Source organism: Hyaena hyaena, unplaced genomic scaffold, assembly GCF_003009895.1.
Source record: "Hyaena hyaena isolate Hyena2069 unplaced genomic scaffold, ASM300989v1 scaffold_855, whole genome shotgun sequence".
NCBI lineage: Eukaryota > Metazoa > Chordata > Mammalia > Carnivora > Hyaenidae > Hyaena > Hyaena hyaena.
Genome location: NW_024081489.1, coordinates 410,366 through 433,571, shown reverse-complemented (window position 1 = coordinate 433,571; position 23,206 = coordinate 410,366). Strand labels below are relative to the sequence as shown.

At 38.7% G+C, this 23,206-nt stretch overlaps 1 protein-coding gene across 1 annotated transcript in view; it reads right to left on the bottom strand.

The window, feature by feature from the left end:
- Positions 1 to 23,206, bottom strand: part of LOC120222260 (contactin-associated protein-like 2) — a 778,685-nt gene that overhangs the window by 399,613 nt on the left and 355,866 nt on the right. Inside the window, exon 10 of the mRNA XM_039220013.1 lies at positions 8,246 to 8,352. Within this exon, the coding sequence (XP_039075944.1) occupies positions 8,246 to 8,352 (107 nt within the window). The remainder of the gene's footprint in view (positions 1 to 8,245; positions 8,353 to 23,206) is intronic.

Genomic DNA, 23,206 nt, shown 5'->3' with positions numbered 1-23,206 from the left:
TGTTCCGGGAGAACCAGACCCCCACCCGACATCGTGCTGGAGCGGCTTCCTCCTCACTCTCATCTCTCCCCATCCGTCAGGTAAGAAAGAAAGTCCAGAAATAAACAGAGATAATCTGACCATATAATCTGAACAGGTGAAACAATTGCTTAGGATTACAAAGAATTTGTGATATTTGGTAATTTTTCCATACAATTATACATATACATATTTTGTAAAATGAAAAGTGGCAATTTAGTCCATAAGAGGCAAACATATGGTACAATTCATCCTTAGCTCACAATCTCAAAGAGCCAAAGATATGTAAATGAGTGATGATCATAAGGGCTTTTATTTTTTAAGTTTATTTATTTATTTTGAGAGAGAGAGAGTGCACAAGGGAGGGGCAGAGAGAAAGAATCCCAAGCAGGCTCTGCACTGTAAAAACAGAGTTGGAAGTGGGGCTCGAACTCATGAATTGTGAGATCAAAACCTGAGCTGAAATCAAGAGTTGGGTGCTTAACTGACTGAGCCACCCAGGTGCCCCACGGGTTTTTATTTTTCAATGAAACTATACATTTCTGTGGAGGGAGCTATTAACATCACATGGTCCCCTTTTCTTTCTCTACTCTACATTCTATATGCAGCATGGAGTCCACTCTCACCATACTGGTGAATGGACAAAAAGTTAATAAGCAATGGGAAGAGTATAGATCTATAGGTCCCATAGTCCTGTGGTTGTGCCCTAGTCACTCCTTAATGACAAGGACATATCCCTTAATAACAGAGACACAATAAGCATCTGAAGTAGGTCACGGTGTAGGATGTAAAGGATGAGAGGGAGGTAAAATTGGAAGACTGGTAATTGTTCACCTGATAAAGAAGCACGATCTGGTTACTTAATGCTGTGTCTAGGCTAGAAAAGAGATTCATCCTGCATGTGTAAATCAGCCCGTGTAGCCATTATATCTGCTAATAAAGCCTTTTATGTCTTCGGTGGCTATTGGCTTAAATATTGAGACATTCTCTGATCTTTTCCTTGAGAATCAACCATATCAGCGCTTTGTAACATTAAGTTACTTATAATCAGACAAAACTTTTGCTGGCTGTTTTGAAAGACTTGGTGGTATAAGAAAAGTTACAAAATGATACCAAATATTTTCTAAATTTACAAAGCACTTTAAGAGACAATATTGCATTGAATGCCCCGGAGGATACGTAAGTACAAAGAGGTTAAGTGATCGTCCAAAACCCAAAGTCAAGATAGCAGAGAGGGGGCGGGGGAAGAGTGGAAATTAAGGAAAAAAAAAAGAGAGTGGAATTAAGTCCAGTGCTTCTCATTTTGTTGCTATTGGTGACCAGCAGTGTGTCCTGAGATCTTACTTCACTCTTTATGGGTGTAAGTGAAATTCATACTCGTATGCTAAGAAGGCTGAGGAACAGAGGATTTGGAGGTCTGGGAGAGAGTTACCGTCATCTAGCTAGGAAAATTCTGCTAGTGGTGAGGGAAGGCTGAGGATCTAAGGATTTGACATCAGAACATCAAATTTCAAATCCTGAGTCCTTTTCCTTCTCTGTACTTTTCTTGTAGCAAGAATACACATATGATATTACATAGTAAATAAAAGGACTATGGTCATCTTATTCAAATTTCACCCCAAGTTTAATACTGGTCTGTATTTCAATATACCTGTTTTAGTGTAACTCATATGCCAGCCAGTACACTAGCTGACTGTGCTTCATTATCTAAGAGGTTATTTTTTGTTGTTGTAACTTACTTTGCACATAATTACATTTTCCTGCAAGTCACTTTAATGAACATGCCTTCACATGCACAGCGCAGTGTTTTCCTCATGATTATTTGAAATGTGCAGGTTTGTTTGCTCATATACTGACTTCCTCCATATAATTTCTTATAATTTTATACCTCTACTGGTTGTTTCTACTGTTACTATCACTACCCCCTCAGCCTTCCACGAACCTATCCTTTATTATCTGCCCTCCTGTTTTCCTTTGTCCCTTTAGGTTTTCTCTCTTTATACCTTCACTATCTTCGTGAATTTGTATAAAGGACATTGGCCTTTAAAAAGCTATTGATGCTTTTTACCTTCTCTGGCATTCATTCACTCTTTGATTGAATGCACATTCAGTGAGCACATACTATATGCTGGGCAGGCCCTGGGAATAAACTGGTGAACAGAACCTGCCACAGTCTCCTCTCAGCTATTATGGGCCATTGGAAGAGACAGATAGTAAGTATTAAAGAGTCACAAATAATAAATGTTAAATCACAATCATCACCAATGCTAAGATATCTTAGAAAAAGAGTATTTGACCTAATTACAGGTCATAGAAAGCTTTCCTAAGGAGGCGGCTACTGGGATACCTGGGTGACTCAGTTGGTTAAGCAGTCATGTTCCTGCACTTCATGGGTTCGAGCCCTGCATCAAGCTCTGTGCTGACATCTTGGAGCCTGGAGCCTGCTTCAGAGTCTGTGTCTCCCTCTCTCTCTGCCCCTCCCCTGCTTGCAGTGTCTCTGTCTCTAAAAAATCAATAAATATTTTTTAAAAATTAAAAAAGGAGGTGGCTACTGAACTGAGATTTGAAGGGTGAGTAGGAGTGTAACTGATAAAGCAGAGATGGAGGATGTTCAAAACCCTGTGGTGGTAGTAGAGGGCAGAGGGAACACGGTGAGGGCACAGGGCATTCATGGAAATCTGAGAGGAGACCGAAGAGACCAGTAGGGAGAAAGGGAGGAAAAGTATGGTGGAAAAGCATACCAAGTAGGCTTATATAAGTGAGTTGAATTTATAGCGGAGGGATGGATTCCAATTCTTTTATTTTTTCAAAAAATTTTAAGGTTTATTTCTGATCTCTCTCTCTCTCTGTCTTTCTCTCTCTCTCTCTCTCTCCAGAGAGAGAGGGGGAGACACAGAATCTGAAGCAGGCTCCAAGCTCTGAGCTGTCAGCACAGAGCCCAAGGCAGGGCTCAAACTCACAGACCACAAGATCATGACCTGAGCTGAAGTTGGACTCTCAACTAAGTGAGCCATCCAGGCACCCCAATGTTTGTTTATTTTTCAGAGAGAAAAAAAGAGAGAAAGAGAGAGGGGGAGGGAGGGAAGGAGGGAGGGAGAGAAAGAGAGAAAGAGAGAGAGAGAGGGAGAGAGAGAGAGAAAGGGCAGAGAGAGAGGGAGACACAGAATCCAAAGCAGGCTCCAGGCTCTGAGCTGTCAGCATGGAGCCCGACATGGGGCTTGAACTCATGAACCACAAGATCATGACCTGAGCCAAAGTTGGACACTTAACCAACTGAGCCACTCAGGCACCCTGATAGATTCCAGTTCTATAAGGACATGATTGTATTCAGCAGACATTTGTTTTGGAGGGAGGAGGGGGTGCAATGTTCAAATTCCAAGTTGTCTTCATTGATACTTGTCTGTGGTCATTCCAAACAGATGAAGACACCAAATTTCCTATGGCCAATAAATCTAGGTGTTTATGCCCTAGGTTAGTGTGCCCACAAGCAGGTAAGATTAATTTCTATTCAAAAATTATGCTTTGAGTTCAATTACTTATGAATCTAACGGATTATAAAGAACATGGTATGCACTATTGAAATCCATTGCACTTTTCATGTGTGTGGTAATAAGGTGCAGTGTAATTTATGGTTTACAAATTTATGGACCCAGAGTTAGAGCTCCAGGCTACAGGATGTAGAATACTATCCTTTTAAATTTCAATTTTTCCTCTAACACCAGCTAGTAAAAACTACTTTTGCATTTGTGTGGCAACATCAGACCCTGCTCCTTCTTAGTATCCCAGAAGTCAGAAATCACATAATTTTTAAGTTGGAAGAGATCTGTGTGGGTCATTCTGTTCACCTCCTGTTACTACCTCTGGAAAGAGTAATGTTTATTTATCTTGGCAAGGTGAGATCTCTCTTTTCATACCAAATATTGGAAGAAGATTTTCTCTGAGAATGAAGATCTGGTATTTAGTAATTCTTCTAAATTTTCAGCCTAAGCATTGCTTATATCTGTCCAATGCCCTCTTGCTTATGAAGACAGCCAACAATTTCACATTATTGAGAATATTCTAGGTTTTTTTCGGGCAGTTCCAATGAAGAGGTTGATATTACATGCAGAAGGATGGAGGTCAAAGATAGGCTCCAGCAGCATGAGAAAAAATATATCTACCAGGCCCTGAGATAAGGGGTTGCCTTTTGAATTTAATTCATGTAAGTGAGCACCACAATTATGAAGGCTAAGGAACACATACAGAAAATATGAGATGATAGCTGGATCTTAAAGAAGACAGGAAATACTGGAAAGCAAGCTTGCAGAACAATTGCAAGTTTCTGTAAAGCACCAGGAAGAGACAAAGACTGTAACTATCAACATGAAGCTTTGCTCACAAGAAAGACACACTCTTCTACTTTTGAGAGGGTGAGGGTAAATAAGTCAATATAACAAACAATACATGTAGTATTCAACACGATCATTCTAACTTCTTTGATGCGATTTTAAGTTTTGACAAGCTACTAGTAAGCTACAAATTCACTGAGAAAGGAATATATATCTGCATAAGAAAATTTAAAAAGATAAAACAGCAACAGGTTCATGTATTTACATGGTCTGGTCACGAACTAACCTCTTTAGTGTTTGGGAGAACAAAATCTGGGCTGCCCTTTCCTGCGATCTGAGCTTCAGGCTTCCCTGTGGCATTTCCTCATCCAAAGGGTGACATCCTGACTCCCCAGGACAGTGGTTTATAAATAACAAGCCTCTGAGCCCTGTGTAAAATGTATTTGAAAATAAATTCTCCACGTATAAACATACCAACAGACAGATACAGAGCTAGGACACACCCAGATGCCTTTTAATTCTCTTCGATTCTTCTGTAAAAAGAGAAAACTAGAGAAATCATTCACCTCAAACCCAATCTGCCATGAGAATGAGAACAATGAACAGGAGAATGAATTTAAGTGATCAATTATGGGTGTGGACAATTATTGAAACAGAAGTTCAGATCAGAGGATGTCTGTCCTCATAGGGATGAATTGGTGAAAATTTGCTCATTATTAAAGTTGCTTAAACTCTTCTCCATGTCTTCCATAAACCACATCATTTAGTCTTAGGGTGGCTTTATGAGGGTCACTGCACCCATTTCACATTGGACAAAACTGAAGCTCAAAGCTTCTAAGTGTCCAAGGTTACCAGTAAGTAAGAGACAGGGCCAAGTTCAAACTCCGGCAGTGTGACTTATCAAAAAAGGGTCTCTTGGTTCCATCTTAGACTCCAGCCTCTGGCCTGGATGATCACCGGTCTTCCAAGAAATAGCTATGTCACCCTGACCAAGCCAAGAATAGAGTAGAAAATACGTGGAAATAGTAGCCCAACTGTAATGGTTGAAGCTCTACTAAATATTTAGTAATACTAAACTCTAGATTTTAGTTAGCTGGTTTATTTTTCTTTTTAAAAGTAGTACTATAATAAAATTACCATAAGTCCTTTTTTAAAAGGGACCCTTGACCCTGGCTGTAAATAATGTGGTAAAATATTTAACAACAATAACAAAATGCAAAACCACAGAACACAGAATAAGCAACTGGAAGGTTCAGCTCACTGACTTTCAGAACTGTAAGCAACCTCTAGAGCCATTTAGTCAAGAGGAAGAAAGGAAGTCCGAGAGAAATGAAATGACTCAGCACAAAGGTACAGGGCATGGTAATCTCGTAGTTAGCTAGCCAGCATCAGAAACGAGTTCTTTTGACCCCAATGCTCTTGCTAACAGTGTAGTCACTAAGTCAAATTGCAGTGTCGTTCATTCTGTATCAAACTGAATGGCGTATACTATATATTTTTACATTATTATTGCTGGACCAGACCCTGGCAATTTTGAACTAATCCACAGGAGTAACTAAGAGATAAATCAAGCCTTTCAGTTTATTTGGACGCATATACCCTAAATAAGCTACAAGATAAATATTTTTCACCACATAATAGTGCCACTCAACATTGTCTCTAATTATGCACTATGACCTTCTAACCTCTCTTTATGCACATGCTTGATATTCAAGATTTTGGCTTCACTTAGAGAGAACAATCAGAGATCAGGCTTTCTATATCGAAATGAATGATTCTACTTTTATAGATACAAAAGTGAAATAACAAACAGGTAGGAGGAGAAACTTTCCCTCTTTTATGTAAATACTCTCAGAACATTTCTAATATTTGGAGTCATTACTTTAAAAAAAAAAACTCAACTATTCAACCAGTACCATATATTTAAACTTATTAAATATTATTAAAATCTTTTTCTTTGCTGTGTATTTAAATGAAGGAAGCAGTTATAAAAAATAATTATTTGCTTTTCAATTCAGTATCAAAGTGGTCACTGAGTTAAAAAAAAAAACCTTGTCACCACCTCCGATTTCTGGTTCTTTGTCTTTAGTTAGAATTTTCATATTTAGGAACAAGAGCCCTTATAGTTAATGGTGGTATGTACAGCACAATATATAAATTATACTGATGGAGTGAAGGTGCACAGTTTTATCAAAGTTACCTAACTCAAGCATTGTTTATCATATAATGAATATTAAAGACTGAAGCTTAACATTTTGATGTAACTGGCAAGGGGCAACTATAGTTATGTATCTCCATTATTGTAACTAATTTCAGTATCTGTTTCATATTTTATTCATGAAAATATTTTTCCATATACTTCTATATGCTTTAATAATAATCAAATTACTATCTCTTTTTAAGATTATTTATTTATTTTCAGAGGGAGAGAGAGAGAACCGGGTGGGGAGTAGAGGCGAGTGAGAGAGAGAATCCCAAGCAGACTTCGCAATGTCAGTGCAGAGCCCGACACAGCGCTTGAACTCATACACTGTGAAATCATGACCTGAGCCAAAGTCAAGAGTTGGAGTTCAACTGACTAAGCCACCCAGGCACACTACTATCTGTTTTTATTTTCTTGTATATCGTACTATTAATGTTAATTTTCCTAGGAGTGTTTTTGTCTCTTGTTTTTGAATAGCTTCCTAAACAAAATAATAAGTGCAGAAACATAGATTATGAACAGTTTTCTTTGTTGAAGTCTTATATTCTGAATACAATGTCTAACTTTTGCTACAAATAATATGAAAGGCTCAGAGAGCTGTCCTGCATTTTACTAATCCCAGAACTCTTCTCTGATAATATTTTTGTCATTGTTTCCTAAAAATGAAGTGAAATGAAAGAAGTCTGTGTAATTAGAGGGGTCAGATATTAGATCCTCAGTTTCTCAGTATATTAGGAGGAGACTGAAGAAGACTGAATCTCTTTCTCTCCCCCTCTTCTTTTCTCCCTACACACACACGCACGCATGCACACATGCACTGCAGACAGATGGACTTCTTTCAACTCTATGTTCCATTCCTAATCTGTTTCCAAAGGGCTTTTTAAACAGCTATGCATTTTTGGAAAATTAATGTTACAAATATAGAGTTAACATTCATTTAAAAATATTCTTTGAATTACCAAAGGTGGACTTCTTATATGCTTTATGGCAAATCTGTTTCCAGAAAGGGCTTTATAAACAGCCACGTGTTTTGGGGAAATTAATGTTACAAATATAGAGTTCACATTCATTTAAAAATTTTCTCTGAATTACAAAAAATATAATCTTTAACTTTTCAGCGTAAAGTGATTACGTAAAACAAGGCACATCTGTGTTTTACTAGTCATTTTCACTTGTCACTTTTTACTTTTAATATTTAGGGGAAAAAAGCTTGCCTTCTTGGATTCTTATTTTAGATATAGAACTTAATGGACTTTTACTCCACTTTCTAACTTATTTTTTTGATCTGAAAATGTGGCCGAATAGTTGTGATAGAGCATGAGACAACTACTGTCCAGACACTGAAGATTCAAATTATACTCTGTCTGTCTCTCTGATGAACTGATAAATGAGGATCCAGTCAGAGACATTACACTAACACAATTTCCCAATCTATCCAGACATGGCTTAGATACAAAGAGGCAAATCCAAGATCAGCATTCCATTCCCAACCATGTTTACGGAACACTGGACACACTGTTCCTTCTTTTTGAGTCATTAGGCAGGAGAGAATATATCCTGACATCTCAAGATGCTGTCCTGAGGATGCAGAACCCACAATCTGGGTTCTTTAGCGTCAGCTGAATAGTGGGTGCATGCTGAACACCCCGAGTCTGGGTGCAATTACAAGGTCAGAGTGAGAGGAAGAGGCACTCACAGTTGTGGCAGGTGGCTCCACTGTATCCCGTCTCCTCACAAGCGCACTGGAAACTATGCCATGTTTGCGAGCACTTCCCGCCATGCTCACAGTGATTGGGCACACATCTGTCAGAGAGAGAGACAAACAGAAATAAACCCACACGCGAATGAGATTTATGAGTGGCCGAATTCCAAGCTGTCTGGGCAATATATCATTTCAATGCCAGGTTGACTTACCAAGGCAATTAATCCTTGTTAGTTTAAGCAGATTAATATGATCCATGATGGAAGGTGCCAGGCGCACAAAAGATGATGTATCACAAGCCTGGTGTTTCCCATTTTTGAGTAAACAGTAGAAATTAACAGTGGAGAGACTCATTTGCATAGCCCAGATTCATTTTATTTTGCCTTTGCACACACAAAAAAGACACTAGCTGAATTTCCTCCTGGTGAAAGATGGAAGATTAGCCACCTTGTTCCTGGCCTCTTCTTTACCAAGGCCAATACCAAGTCAGAAAGGGGCAACGCTGAGTTTTTCATAGCAATTTTGAGTTTTTGAAATAATGCTGTGGCAACAGCAATAAGACTGTGCTAGCCTTAAAAGAAAAGATTGCTAAGTCTTCTGTACTTCTCACCCTATGCCCAGCTGGTGAATGAAAACCATGTACCCAAAACAGCATCGAGCACAATACAGGGGGAAATGTGGGTTCCATGTTCAAATCTTTGTCTTTCTATTTACTATATAGCCAGTTGTGGCTATGTAAGTTAACCTTTTATTTTTAATGTTTATTTTTGAGGGAGAGAGAGACAGAGAGAGAGAGAGAGAGACAGAGAACAAGTTGGGGAGGGGCAGAGAGAGAAGAACACACAGAATCCAAAGCAGGCTCCAGGCTCTGAGCTGTCAGCACAGAGCCTGACGCAGGGCTTAAACTCACAGACTGCAAGATCATGACCTGAGCTGAAGTAGGATGCTTAATCAACTGAGCCACCCAGGTGCACCTAACCTTTCTTAACATCAATTTCTCATTTAAAATATGGAGTAATTTTACCTACCTTACAAGTAGATTTAAGGTGTGGAGATAGTACCCATAAACTAGATAATTAATAGGCAGGAAGTAGAGAGGCAACATATGGGAGCTACAAATATCTGGACTGCAACTTCGAGGGCATATTTTCATAGCGTGCCTGTACCCTCACAACAGTGAGGTTGAAATCTGTTCAGAAATACTCCGGTTTCAAGAGCAGGATCTTTCCAGTCTCCTGGTCCTATGGCCTTATTCCCCCCACTAATTCTTTTCTACAACTTCCCCACAACCTGATCCTTTATAATTCTGGCTAAGATCCTCACAGATAACAAAGGCATTGTTCCATACTAAGATTCACAAAAGGTTTAAAGATTTTCATAAGAAATTCTCTAAAATGGAAAAGTCTACCCAGGATACAACGGGAGAACCTACAGTAGTGGATCAGAGGCAATGGACTGATAGACACCACACAGCATGGGCGCCTTTGGTCCTAATGCCCTGGTAGCTTCCTGCTGTGAACTTGATAGGACTGGTCTCAGAGGCGGCATTCGTCATCCCCCATTCTTGACTTACCCTCAGTCACGCCTAAACCCAGTGTAGCAGGCATAACTCCATTTCTCAGTGAACCTCCCATTCTTATGGAGGAACTCTGTTCCCCTACAACTCTTTGCAAACCTTTAGTCATGCAACAAACATTTACTGAACGCCTGCCTATGTGCTTAGCATGTGGGAATAGAAGGCAAATAAGATTTCAAGAACTCACAGCCTATAAAAGTGAATATATTGTGGGGCACTTGGGTGGCTCAGTTGGATGAGCATCCAACTTCAGCCCAGGTCACAATCTCACGGTTCGTGGGTTTGGGCCCCATGTCGGGCTCTGTGCTGACAGCTAGCTCAGAGCCTGAAGCCTGTTTCAGATTCTGTGTCTCCCTCTCTCTCTCTGACCCTCCCCTGCTCATGCTTTCTCTCTCTCAGAAATAAATAAAACAAACAAAAAAGTAAGTATATTGTATATATGAAAACTATAACACAAGGTGGAAATGAAAAGTGCCATAATGCAGGGACAAATAATGCATGATGGAGTTTCACACGAGGGATCATATGTAGATTTGGGGCAAAATAGAAAACTTTTAGGTGCAGCCTCGATGAACAGACGAGACTATAAGAGAAGAACTGAAAGAGCATTACTGCGGGAAAACACAACAGAAGCAAACACACAATGTTGGGTTACCATGGGGAGAGGGGTGTGTGTGGAAAATTCACTCTACGTAAAAAGGAACTTGTATTTCATATATATTTGGACTTGCTGTTATCAAGGCTACAAGGAGGGTCCTTCTCCAAAGACCTTATAACCTAGGTGGAGATGGAGGATAGGATTCACACAAAATACAATGCCAGGCAGAATTTGATGAATATCAGAGGAACAGGAAATGCTATAGACATATGGATATTAGAGTAGTTATGGGTAGAATATGAATAAATATGAAGTTTAGAGCATTTCACTGCATTTTTATAATTAAGATGTTGAAAAATTTCCCAGCAGAGGAAATGAGAAAGCAGTGACAAAGACATTAACCGTGCCCTCCTGAACCCTCGCAGGCACCAAAGCCCGGGCTTCTGCAGAAGGTATTTATTTACACTCACCACCCTGATTCTCCAGATCACGAGAGAAGGCAATGGGATAGACACTCCAAAATTATGAAAAACTAAAAAAAAATCCTTGATACTTAATTTTGGAATTCAGTATGTATATGGCTTTGTGTGGTATATTTACTTTCTAAATGGTTGCGGGTTAATATTAGCTCAGCCTAATAGTGAAAGTAATTTACATCAGCTCATTATATCAATTAATTCAGGAGGAAGTAGGATAGAAGTGTACTGGGTTACATAGGAAGACCAGCCTGGAATCTAAATGTGCTCTAAATAGTGCGCAAAGCAGACAATCCACCTCTCAGTTATAAAAAAGACTACCGTGTACTCACACACACACACTAAGTATATAACCATCAAGTGAGACTGACGGAATACTCCTAAAATTCAGTATTAAAGATTGCTTTAAAAGTGGTCTCTTATTTAAATGCGGCTTTGATAATTTATTTTTTAACGTCTGTTCCTTATAGTTTGCATTTTAAAAATAGATATTATCCTTACGCTGGTACTGGCATTGAATTCTTTTTCTCAAATTAAAAATATTGTTTTATTTATTTATTTTTAATATTTTTTTAGTGTTTATTTTTTTAAAGAGAGATAGAGTGTGAGCGAAGGAAGTACAGAGAGAGAGAGAGGGAGATACAGAATCTGAAGCAGGCTCCAGGCTCCAAGCTGTCAGCATAGAGCCCGTCCCGGGGCTCGAACCCACAGGCTGTGAGATCTGATCCGAAGTCAGCCACTTAACCAACTGAGTGCCCCTATTTTATTTATTTTGAGAGTGAGAGAGAGAGAGAGAGAGAGCGAGAGAGAGAACAAACTTGGGAGGGGCAGAGAGAAGGAGAGACAGAATCCCAGGTGAGCTCTGCACCATCAGCGCAGAGCCCAAGGTGGGGCCGGCTAGAACTCATGAACTGTGAGATCATGACCTGAGCCCAGATCAAGAGTCAGATGCTTAACTGACTGTGCTATGCAGGCGCCCCCGGCATTTAGTTCTTGATGGTTAGAGTTGTTTTATTGCCAAATCAAATTGATTCAAATGTAATTTCAAACCCTAATACTTTATCACTACATTAAAAAAAAATGTTAGAGCCAGTCACCAAGTGAAACAAAATATGAATTAAATTAGTCTCTTACTTCCTAACTGTTTATGTCTTCTCCTATGCTCCCACAAGACCATTTGCAGAGGTCCTATATGCCACTATCACATTGGTTAGTAACTGTTTAAGCATCTTGTCTCTTGCAAGCCATGAGATCCTGCAGTTTGGGATTTTCATCTTATGACTCAGCATGAGGAGGTGCTTCGCTCACTCAGGAAATGTCTGCTGGCCACTGACTGAAGCAATAGACAAATGCGCTCAGTGTGAAGTGACACCAAGGGACTGCAGTAAGTTTGGAGGAATCATCTCTTTCACTGGGAGAACTACGGATTAGTGTTAGGTATGCTTTTAGTCTCAAATCCAGACTCTTGCTCTAGGTTACTATTACATGTAGAGTTTGTTTCATGGCTTGTCTTAGGTTGGAAGTTTGATTCGCATCACACGTGAGTCCCCATGGCTCCACTGTGATGACCTGAGAACTACTTAGGCAGGACCAGGACCTTGCATGGGACAAGTCGGCAGGTGTCAATTTGCTGTGATTAAAGGGCTCAAGAGGAAGTGATGCATGTCCCTGGATAGCCCCGGCATCAGACCTAGAATCATCCTTCTGGCTGTAGCAATGCACTCTAAAATGCTTCAGGGTCAGAAGGCATTTTTTTTTTTTTTCAGATAAAAGTGACTTATACCACAATATGTAAAACAAACAAGAGCTAACATTTATTTGAAAGCTGAAATGGATAACAATTACTTACTCTAAAATCCATCCAAACAGAATGGCTGTTTGGATGGATGCAACAATTCTATCCAGGGTTATGGATGACAGTTGGAGTTTTATTTTACCCGAGTATCTCTTTTATTTCTATACTTGATTTTAATGGCAAAGCATTGAGAAAAAAATGGTATTTGCAGATATAAGAAACCGCAATGGCTCCAGATTTGTTTGTCACAGCTCACTTTTGTAGATACTACCCTAACAGAGACAGAAGAAATTTTATTTCCAATCTAAAAGAATGTCAAGCTGACAGCATCACTGAATGCAATGGTAGTCTCCAAAGGACTTTGAAAGTGTTTTCTTTTCCTTTCTTTCTCTACAGTGCTTAATAGTTAACATAGATAGTTTTAAATGAAATTCAAATAAAATCTTTGTGTTGCCTTTAAAACTATATTTGGTTCTGCAGAACCCAATACAAAAACCACAGAGTGTTTTCTGAAATATGTTCACACAATACCAAATAATGATTAACAGTGGAGTGTTCTTCAGAATAGCTTGCTGTTATGAATATCCTGAATGTTCATGCACTTGGGAGTCCCTTGAAAATCTGGTTAAAATGAAGATTATGATTTAAGTCTGGGGTGGAGTCTGAGATCTTGTCTTCCTGACAGGGTCTCCAGGGCTGCTCCCAGAAGGTCAGAGGACCTCACTTTGAATTTCAAAGTCTGAGGGCATTCCAGCCCTCTGCCCTAGGGGCTCAAAGAAGAATCAGGAGGAGGAAAGGAGAAGCAGCCCCAGGGGGAGGGTGTGGATGAGAGAGAGCAAGTGGGAGAGGCCAATTTGTTCTGTTCAGCCAGTTCTCCACTCAGAGTGACAAGATAATCATCCCCTAATCTCATTTAGTGGGTTTAATCATTTCGGAATGAATTTAGACCCCATATGATTCATAGAAAGTGATCACTCAATATAAAGGCAGTTTCATCTGACCTGAAAATTAAGTTCCCTATTCTCAGTCTGTGTCAGCTGAGATTCCCCACCCAGTTAGTGATGGGACAGAGGCCAGAGTAGTATTAATCTTATCCCTGGACGTTAAATATTCCTTATTCTAAACTTCAGAAAGGAAAACTTCAGGTTAGGGTGTAGGTTATTTTGTGAACTACTGGCAAGTATTTACAGCGATTTATAAACTGCCATCCCAGCATAGATTACCTCTCGAATTTTATTTTTTTCTTTCATCCTGGCGTCCAATTTCATTTTTGTTTATCAAGACAAGCAATTCATTTAGAAAAGTTTGCTTTCTGAAATGCTGTTTTTCATACTCCTGGCTCTCAGAGCTATTTCTACAATCATGGCAGAGTTTTCTTCTGCATTACCTTTAATATTGATCTCAACAATATTTTAGTACTTGTATTTTCACACTAATTAGATTTCAATTTTAGTTGAAGGCATACTCTCTGTGGAGTACATATCACTGCCTTACATTTTTTCCTGTTCAAACTGAAATTATATAGAGAAGTAATCATAATTCCAGCAACTAATTTAGTATTTCATTGCTACATAACTTAATTTTATAGTTGTACGAGCAGAAAACCTAATGTTATATTGATGGTGCTACTTCAACAAGCATTTATTTATGGAAATATTTAAATGCAGAGATATTTATTATACCTCCTACATTATCCCCAAAGTCTCCATTAAGAATAATCAAGCATATTTGGTCCGCATCTTTCCAACAATTATACATTTCTAGACCAGCCATATCCATCATTAATTGTAGCCTTACTGTAGAAGCACCTTAAAAATCATTTCTTTTTCTTTTTCTTTTTTTTTTTTTATTGTTTTATTTATTTCTAGGAGAGAGAGAGAGACAGCGTGAACAGGGGAGGGTCAGAGAGAGAGGGAGTCACAGACTGGAACAGGCTCCAGGCTCCGAGCTGGCAGTCAGCACAGAGCCCGACGCGGGGCTCGAACCCACGAACCGCGAGATCATGACCTAAGCGAAAGTCGGATGCTTAACCGACTAAGCCACCCAGGCGCCCCTAAAAATCATTTCTATTGTAATAAACCTGAGTCCACTTTATTTTACTTTGTTAATTTACTTTGAATTACAATGTATCCCCAATGTTTTGTGAATAAAACATCTTTTAAGAGATCATGGGCTCACGGGAACAGAGTTCTGTAAGATCTTTAGTTCCTTCACCAGTCTCCAGGTCCACCTGTATTTAACCTAGGTAAATAGCAGTAAGCTCTTTTTAATGAGTCAAGACAGTCTAAAACAAACTCTGGGGAAACAAAGAATAAAGGCAGTTTGATCCTCAAGATGAAACATCCTCATTATTCGTCACAATGTAATTGGCAAGTCAGGTCTCTCTCTATGCCTGATATTAAACTTATTGGTACTGACTTAAGATAATATACCACTACTGTATGAGTATACTGAGATTTATGGAAAAGTTAATCTTTGAAGGAAGCACAGATTTGCATTAGTCTGAGAGAAAGGGGAGAAACTTTCTACATGGGGGGAAAGCAAAGGCTTGCACCAGCATGAGTAAGGACAAAACATGGCCATAGATTAATGCATTGGTGAGTTTGGCCAGAAGAGAAAGCTTGTATCCAAAGTTGTGGATGTCTGGCCAACAGTCCTATCCTCTTTCTTGCTTCCTATCATAAATGTCATCGTGTTCAGGTATCTTCTCTCCTCACGTGGCTATGTGCTTTTGGAAGGGAGGCTATCCCAGTCTCCACGAGACAAAACGAAAAGAACCAGGCTTCTTAATGAAGTCATCAGTCTAGGGCACATTGTTCTCCAGAATCTATGACCCCCTGCTTTTACAGCAACAGAATTTTTGTCTGGACAGAGAGCCATCCGGCTAAAGATACCATTTTCCAGGCCCGTTTTAATTCTGGGGGTTTGTGACTAAGCTCAATGGATGTATGCACTGGCTGGGTTAAGCCCTTAAAGGGAAAGGGCACGCATTATTCTTTTCTGTCACTCCCAACCTCCTCCCTAAAATGACCCTACGATGGTGAGACCTGGACCAGGCATCTCTGAACGCAAGAGGACAACAAAGGAATATTTTAAGGAGTCTGGTTCCTGGACAACATACCAGCCCTGGACCATCTACACAAATGTTTCCTGGCCCCACCTAAACTGTGGTACCTGCTAAGTGCTGACATCCTCAGGGCTCAGTCCTGAGTTCTGCCTAGGGTGACTCCAAGCTTCTATCCCTGGTTCAGACTTCCACGGAAAGCTTCAGACCTGCGTACCTGACTGGCTCCTTAGAAGCAGCCCCTCGTATATACAAGAGGCATCCCCAAGGGGGTCAGGGTACTCCCCAGCCTTCTCACTGACCTGTCCAATCTCATCTCAGTTAACGGCACCACCAGGTACATGGTTGCTCATCTCAGAAAATCAGAAGTTATTCTTTACATCCCCCTTTCTATTGCTTCTACAGCAAACATCAGCAAAGCTTTGCGAATTAAAAAGCAAAAACATGCTCCAAATCTGTCCACTTTCTGTGTTCCTACTCACCCATTTCGACCCACCATCACTGTCCCCTGTATCACAATGCCTCCCCGTTCATCTGCCTGCCCTCTTCCATTCTTGCCTTGCTTTAAATTATTCTCAACAAGACACCAGAGAGAACTTCAGTATTATGTCACACCACCGTTTAAAGCCTTTTGGTCGACTCTCATCTCACTTGGGAAACGCAGGAGCACTGGCCCATCTACACAGCCTGCTTTGCCTCCTTCTTTGTTGCTATTGTCTCTGCTCCTCCTCCTCCCGCCATGTTCTCGCGACACCTGCCCCCACCCCCACCCCCCCTCCCCCCCGCCCGGTGCTTTACCTGTGGCTCTTCCTCTTTCCTTCGCACCTCTACACACACACACACACACACGTGCCCTGTTTTCTAATGCATTTCCCCCTAGCCTTCCCTGAGAAGGTTCTTTTGTTTTCCTTAGTTCTTACCTCCAGTGGTCTCCCCTGACCCTTCAGCATGAAGTAGTCACCACTGCCTGACACTCTCTTTTTGATCTATCACAAGTTCTAATTAAATACTCATTGGTTTCTTTGTTGCCAGGCTTCTTTACTGAACTTTGCTTTCCCTGATGGCAGGGACTACGTCTCTTTATCACTCTTCATCCATTGCCTAGAATTCTGTCTGGCATTGAGTAGATACTAATAATTATTGAGTGTATTTTGAATAGGTGAGTTATCAGTCCATTCAGCTAGTTGGAAATGGCTTTCAGTACCATTTTGCTAGTATATGAATGCAAAAAATAGAGAATGTCTCAGACTGCTGCACGTTAAGTGAGTTTTGGATTATCTGGTCCATTTCTCTCAAATCTATCATCTAAACATAATATCACTATACAAAAAGTCAAACTGTCTGATCAAAGGCTTTACATAATCTCCACCTATACCAGAATGCTATCTTATTTGTGATGATGGCAACACATATCCAACATAAGCCCTTTAATCTAAAAAATGAATGAAGTCTTTATATATTGATATTATTATTAGAATAGCAAGCCCAGACTTGGCAAAGCCCAGTAGTCAAGCAAAGATAGTATTTTGACAAGTCAATCAATATCAAGAAATATCAAAATCAAGATATCCCAAAATAATAATAAAATAATGGCTAATACAAGAATGAAACCCCATAAATTCATAGGTTCCTTTTTTTAAGAAAGGATAGGATGAGTCACTTTTATAAGATACTGTAAAATTATTTTTTGTGAATTTAGGATGCTTAAATATTTTTTAAAGCTTATTTTTGTTTATTTTGAGAGAGAGAGAAAGAGAGCAGTAGAGAGACAGAGAGAGAATCCCAAGCAGCTCCACGCTGTCAGCACAGAGCCCAACGTGGGGCTTGAACTCCCAAACCGTGAGATCATAACTTGAGCTGAAACCAAGAGTTAGATGCTTAACTGACTGAGCCACCCATGTGCCCCAGCATGATTAAATATTTGAAAGGAAGTGATATTATTAACAAAATTACCATGAAGCCAATAGTAAAGTTATTTTACAGTTTATACTTACAGAGCATAATAAGCCAAAGGCATACAGCCAACTTCATTATTTTTTTAAAAATGACATAAGTTTAACAAATTAGAAAAATTCGCACAAAAATATAATATTTGAAGTCAATGTCTTTTTAATTGGTTCACCACTTGTTATAATCCTGAAATCAAACTGAAAACATTCCTTTAGATGGCCATCACCGCATTCTGATCTCCCAAATATTCACTAATGAAGAACATTTAAAAAGTCCTGTTTTTAGTGTAGTCAGGTTTCAGAAGTATCATACACGATGAAAGCAGTAGTCTAAAAAAATAGACACATGGCTTCTAAAATCCAATGTAGGATAGATAAATAAAGAAAAAAAAAATAATTCACCCAAGGCAGAAATGTGTGATTAATAGATCATTGTTTTCCAGATACCAATATGATAATGTTTTCACTTATGCTACACACACACACACACACACACACACACACACACCAAATAAGATTAACTTTAAAAATGTGTATTCAAAACAAACAGAAAGCAGATTAAGATCTATAAATACAGAGAACAAATTGACAGTTGCCAGAGGGAAGGAGGGTGAGTGGTGGGCAAAATGGCCTAAGGCAAGTGGGAGACACAGGCTTCCAGTTGTGGAATGAATAATTCATGGGAATAAAAAGTACGGCACAGGGAATGTAGTCATGGGTAGTGTGATAGTGTTGTCTGGTGACAGGTGGGAGCTATAGATGTGAGCACAGCATACCATACGGAGAAGCTGAATTACTACGTTGCACGCCTGAAACTAATGTGTGTCAACTCTACTCAAATAAAGTAACTAAAAAAATGTCTATTCAGTGTTGACTTTGTATCCAGGAGACTCAATAAGATTTGTCCCACGCCTCCATCCAAAAAAGGAAAATACTAGTGAAGAACTGAACCAAGGAAGAGATTCCATTATTACATTACGTATTAATGATGACTCCTGTGACTTTGGAATACAGAATATTCAGGGTATCCTGAAGACACACAGACATTTAGTCCAGGACTTTGAAAACTAGATCTAATCTTGTCAAACCAGATAAATTTTAAAATGATACAGTCATAAGGATTAGAATCTGCTCAAAAACTGGTATTAAACCCCTCACTTTACACTTGAGTTGAACAATTTAGTACCACACATATAAGTTCTAATTTGTTTTAAGTTAGCAGTCTAGAAATGAACTTAAATCTCCCTACAAGAGTAAACGATTTATATATATACAATCTTTAGGAGGGATTGCTGTCACCACTGTAATTTAAAACACCTGTAGACAGCAAAAATAAGCAACAACCCTTATATGAAATACTTATTAGGGGAGAATCATTATAATAAGGCTCCTTTCCCATGCAGATAGTTTGTTTGGTCTCAGAAATAAATGTAATATCCATTTCTACTAATGACGTGGAAGATCTTTGAATTTTTGCACTTAATAACCTATTATGATTATGATGACATAAAATGATCATAATACATGTGTGTGTTTTGCTGTTTTTGTTGTTGTTTTAGTTTTTTTGTTTAATTCTAAAATTCATATCTATTTGCTTCTGGGTTCAAAGGAAATTCAACACCACTGAAATAGAATGGTAAAAGCTTAAAGCTAGCAAGAATAATCGAACTCCTGGTTTAATCCCCTTATTTTACAAATGAAGAAACTAAAAACTGGAAATTGAGTGAAATTAGTGAGCTCAATCCAGGTCACAGAGCATATTTACAGCATAGTCTGGACTGGGGCACAGATGCTTGTCTACAACTTTTTAAATAGTAGGTAATTGTCCTAAGTTACAGTGGAGAATCATAGTTGCAAACTGGAGACCTTTAGGAAGTATGTAATAGACAGATAAATAATTCTTAGTTTCCAAGAAATAAACAAATAAAAAACAGAACATGCATTTATTGTCTTCAAACAATTTGAGTGTCTGGGCACATTTTTTTCTAATGTCTGGTTCTTACACTTTTCCTTCCTCCCTCCTTCCCTTCCTTCCTTCCTTCCTTCCTTCCTTCCTTCCTTCCTTCCTTCCTTCCTTCCTTCCTTCCTTCCTTCCTTTTCTTCCTTCCTTTTCTTCCTCCCTCCCTCCCTCCCTTCCTCCCTCCCTCCCTCCCTTCCTTCCTTCCTTCCTTCCTTCCTTCCTTCCTTCCTTCCTTCCTTCCTTCCATGGAGTCCAAATAGGTGTACTATGTTTATGGAGATTTTAAAAAAAAATTTCAATGTGACATGAACATCTCTGACATTATTTTTACAGCTGATTCAGAACAAATCTTATGGTAACCAATTTAAGTAATTGCTATGGTTCTGTTATCCTCACTGCTTAACTGGTTATTTCTTTCTAGAAAAACATGCTAGCATCTGTGGAAGGCAGTGTTTGGTAAATTGAGCTGGTTAGAAATCTTTCTGCCAGAGGCAATTTGTGATATTGTTTGCAAGTGGGCTGTATGTAGATTTTGGTTCTCTAAGGAGTAAAGAGAGGAGACATGCTAATGGAGGTGGGGGATTTTAAACTGTTTGAGGGAAGGCAGGCAATTATCTTTGAAGAAGCCAGAGGATTCTGGGTTAACAGTCCCATGACATACGATTTCATTTCATCTGGTCATTATTTCACTGTGATACAACTGGATCCTATACTTCTTTAGGTCACCTGTCTCGGTAAGGCCTAGATCAGCTCCTGAAACGTGCCTGGCCTTCAATAAATATATGTTGAGGAATTACTGAATTGAAGAAAATCACACAAGGAGTTTCTCCTCATCTATCATAATTGTTCCAGCACAAGAATAATCAAAGAACTTTCAGGTTGTAAAAAGGTACAAAAACCTAAAACACACAAAAACACAAACCTGTTCTTACCACGGCCTTCGGAGATGCACATAATCATGGCCAAACACACTAAACAGTTTTCCAAAGGTCTCACAGCTTGCTTTTGCCAGAGATAAAAATTCTCAGATTGATATCTTTAATCACTGTCTTCCAGTGTTCATACTTGTTTCTTCTTATGTTAAAAAGAGATCAAGGATTCCAGCACTCAAATCTGATCTCATAGATGTCAATAAATAGCTCTTTCATCATAGTCTAGTATCTTGTCTTCGTAAAGATGTGTAACTTAAATATAATCTTCTTAAAAATTTTCTGTATATGAACACTTTCGAAATAAATATGTTCATTACTATTATTTCTCCCTTTAATATGTTTACTGCAAGAGAGTCTCCAGTTGATTACCCACTATTATCACTATTCATGGTAATACTTGGCTAAGCAACAGTACAAAAATAAATCACTTTGAATTTATACTCAGTTAGGGCTTTGACTCATTTATACAACTCCTAGGTAGCATGGTGTAGAATAACTATCTCACTAATTTGATTTTCTTCCAAAATAAAATGCTAAAGGGTATCCCATTTGTCTTTGTATAGCGTTGAACATGCTGTCATCTTTCAGGCTATACTTGAGAATTGACATTGCAACCACAAATGAAATCAGCAGTATGAGTAAACTGACTGACGTAATCAGAGGTTGGAAGATGAAATGCTTTTCAGCATTTGAAGCTTCACTGCAGAAATAACTGATGAGAAATGGACAACACTTTATCCCTTGTTTGTAAATGGAAAGACTACTTACTGGGTAGTATTGAGTAGTATGGAGAGCCTACTATTCTAAAAGTATATGAAGCACTGAGGATTCTAAGGGAATAGGTAAAATCAACACACTGTACTAAGTGGTACTATAGAGACGTGGCCAAAAATACTCCAGGAAGTGTAGGTAGTTTATGCATAAGATGCTATGGTGGTGGCAGGGTGGCTAATCATCACGGACGTGCCCTGGACATCGTGCTTGAGATGTTTGCAGGATGAGCTACGATTTCTAAAAAAGAGCTCCTGGATATCAGAACAGGATGGGCAAGAACAGGTATGAAGGTTTTTAATCATACGGGAAATTATGCATAGCAGGAATCTACAAGGGTCAAAACTTTAAGAGCAAAACTGGGAGAGGTAAGAGGTATTTAATTATTTTTATATCTGACTAATAATGGCATTAAATATTTGGCAGATGTTATGTTGTTTACATATTCCCAGTAGTTAACTTTCCACTCACTTACATGCCTTCATTTCCTAATTAGGTACTCCGTCTTTAATCTAGTTTTAAGTTCAGAAAACAAGATAGCATCAAGGTTTTCACAGCAGTGCTATCATGATATTGTAATCACTGCTTTACGATAGACACCATAGAGTTATTTTTAATAACATTGTAAAGTTGAGCTTTATATTTATAAAATAAATTCATTCTTCTACTATTCCTCAGTTCACTAGAAACAGAAAAAATATATAGTAAGTCAAAAAACCAAGTCATTCACTAATGATTGTTATTAACTCACAGATTTGGAACCAGTAAGAACACTCACTCAAGTGAGGGTATGGAGTATTTCAAGTATAGAGTGGAGTGGAAATTATGGAAACATTTACATTTTATTTAAACCCACAATAATTAAATTTCAGAATTCCCCAAAGCTGGACTACTTTCAAGAAAATAATTCATCTTGAATGGAAATAATTTTAAAGGAAGAAATAACAATGAAAATCTGTTTTATTAACAGGCACTTGACTTTATAAATGGTCATGAAACAATTTGGCATGCTCCATTTTAATTACAAACAGCTCATTTCTACAGATTTATTATCTTACTTAAAAGTGGTCTGATTGCCCTATAGAAAAACTGATAGACTATAATTTGCTTCTGGTTAGAGATTTTTGATCATACTTTATTCTAAGCTGTTACGGAATTATGTTCATGTTGAAACAGTGAGGTCTTTCTCACTGTTTCAGATAATTAATAAACTATGGGTTTTGAGGGGCTTATGCCTCAGTAGCAAAAATGTATTCCCAAACCTAACTACTCAAGCCTAAACTTGAGTTTGCTGCTGAGCATTTAATTTCGATTTTTTAGGGTTGATTATTTTTGTCACTACCGCAAGGCAAATCTCACAAATATTTCCTTTTCAAGTGGAGCGACAAGTTTCTATCTATATTCATACATTGAAAAGCAATTGCAAGTTTTTAAGCATTTCCCTTCTATGTACATCTAGAAATTCATTGATGGTTTGTCATGATTGAGGTTAACTCAGGATATGCCACCATAATAGAAATCTCCCCCACCATGAAAAAAAAACCCAAAAAACAAAAAAAATCAAACAAGAATTCTCCTCCAAAGTAATAGGTCAATGTATTCAGGCAAGAAACTAAGTAAAAAAATCGAAATTTTGGCTCGACTACCCTAACCAGATATAGGACAATGGGGTAAAATTCCATTCCACAGCCCCCTGTACACCCAGTGGCATTGACAAATGCTTTAGGAAGGATCTCACAGTTAATGCCCACCATCTCGAAGGTGAAACTCACAGCGGGTATGACAGCGGGTATGACATTCTTTTAGAGAATAACGACTCTATTGATTCCTCCCT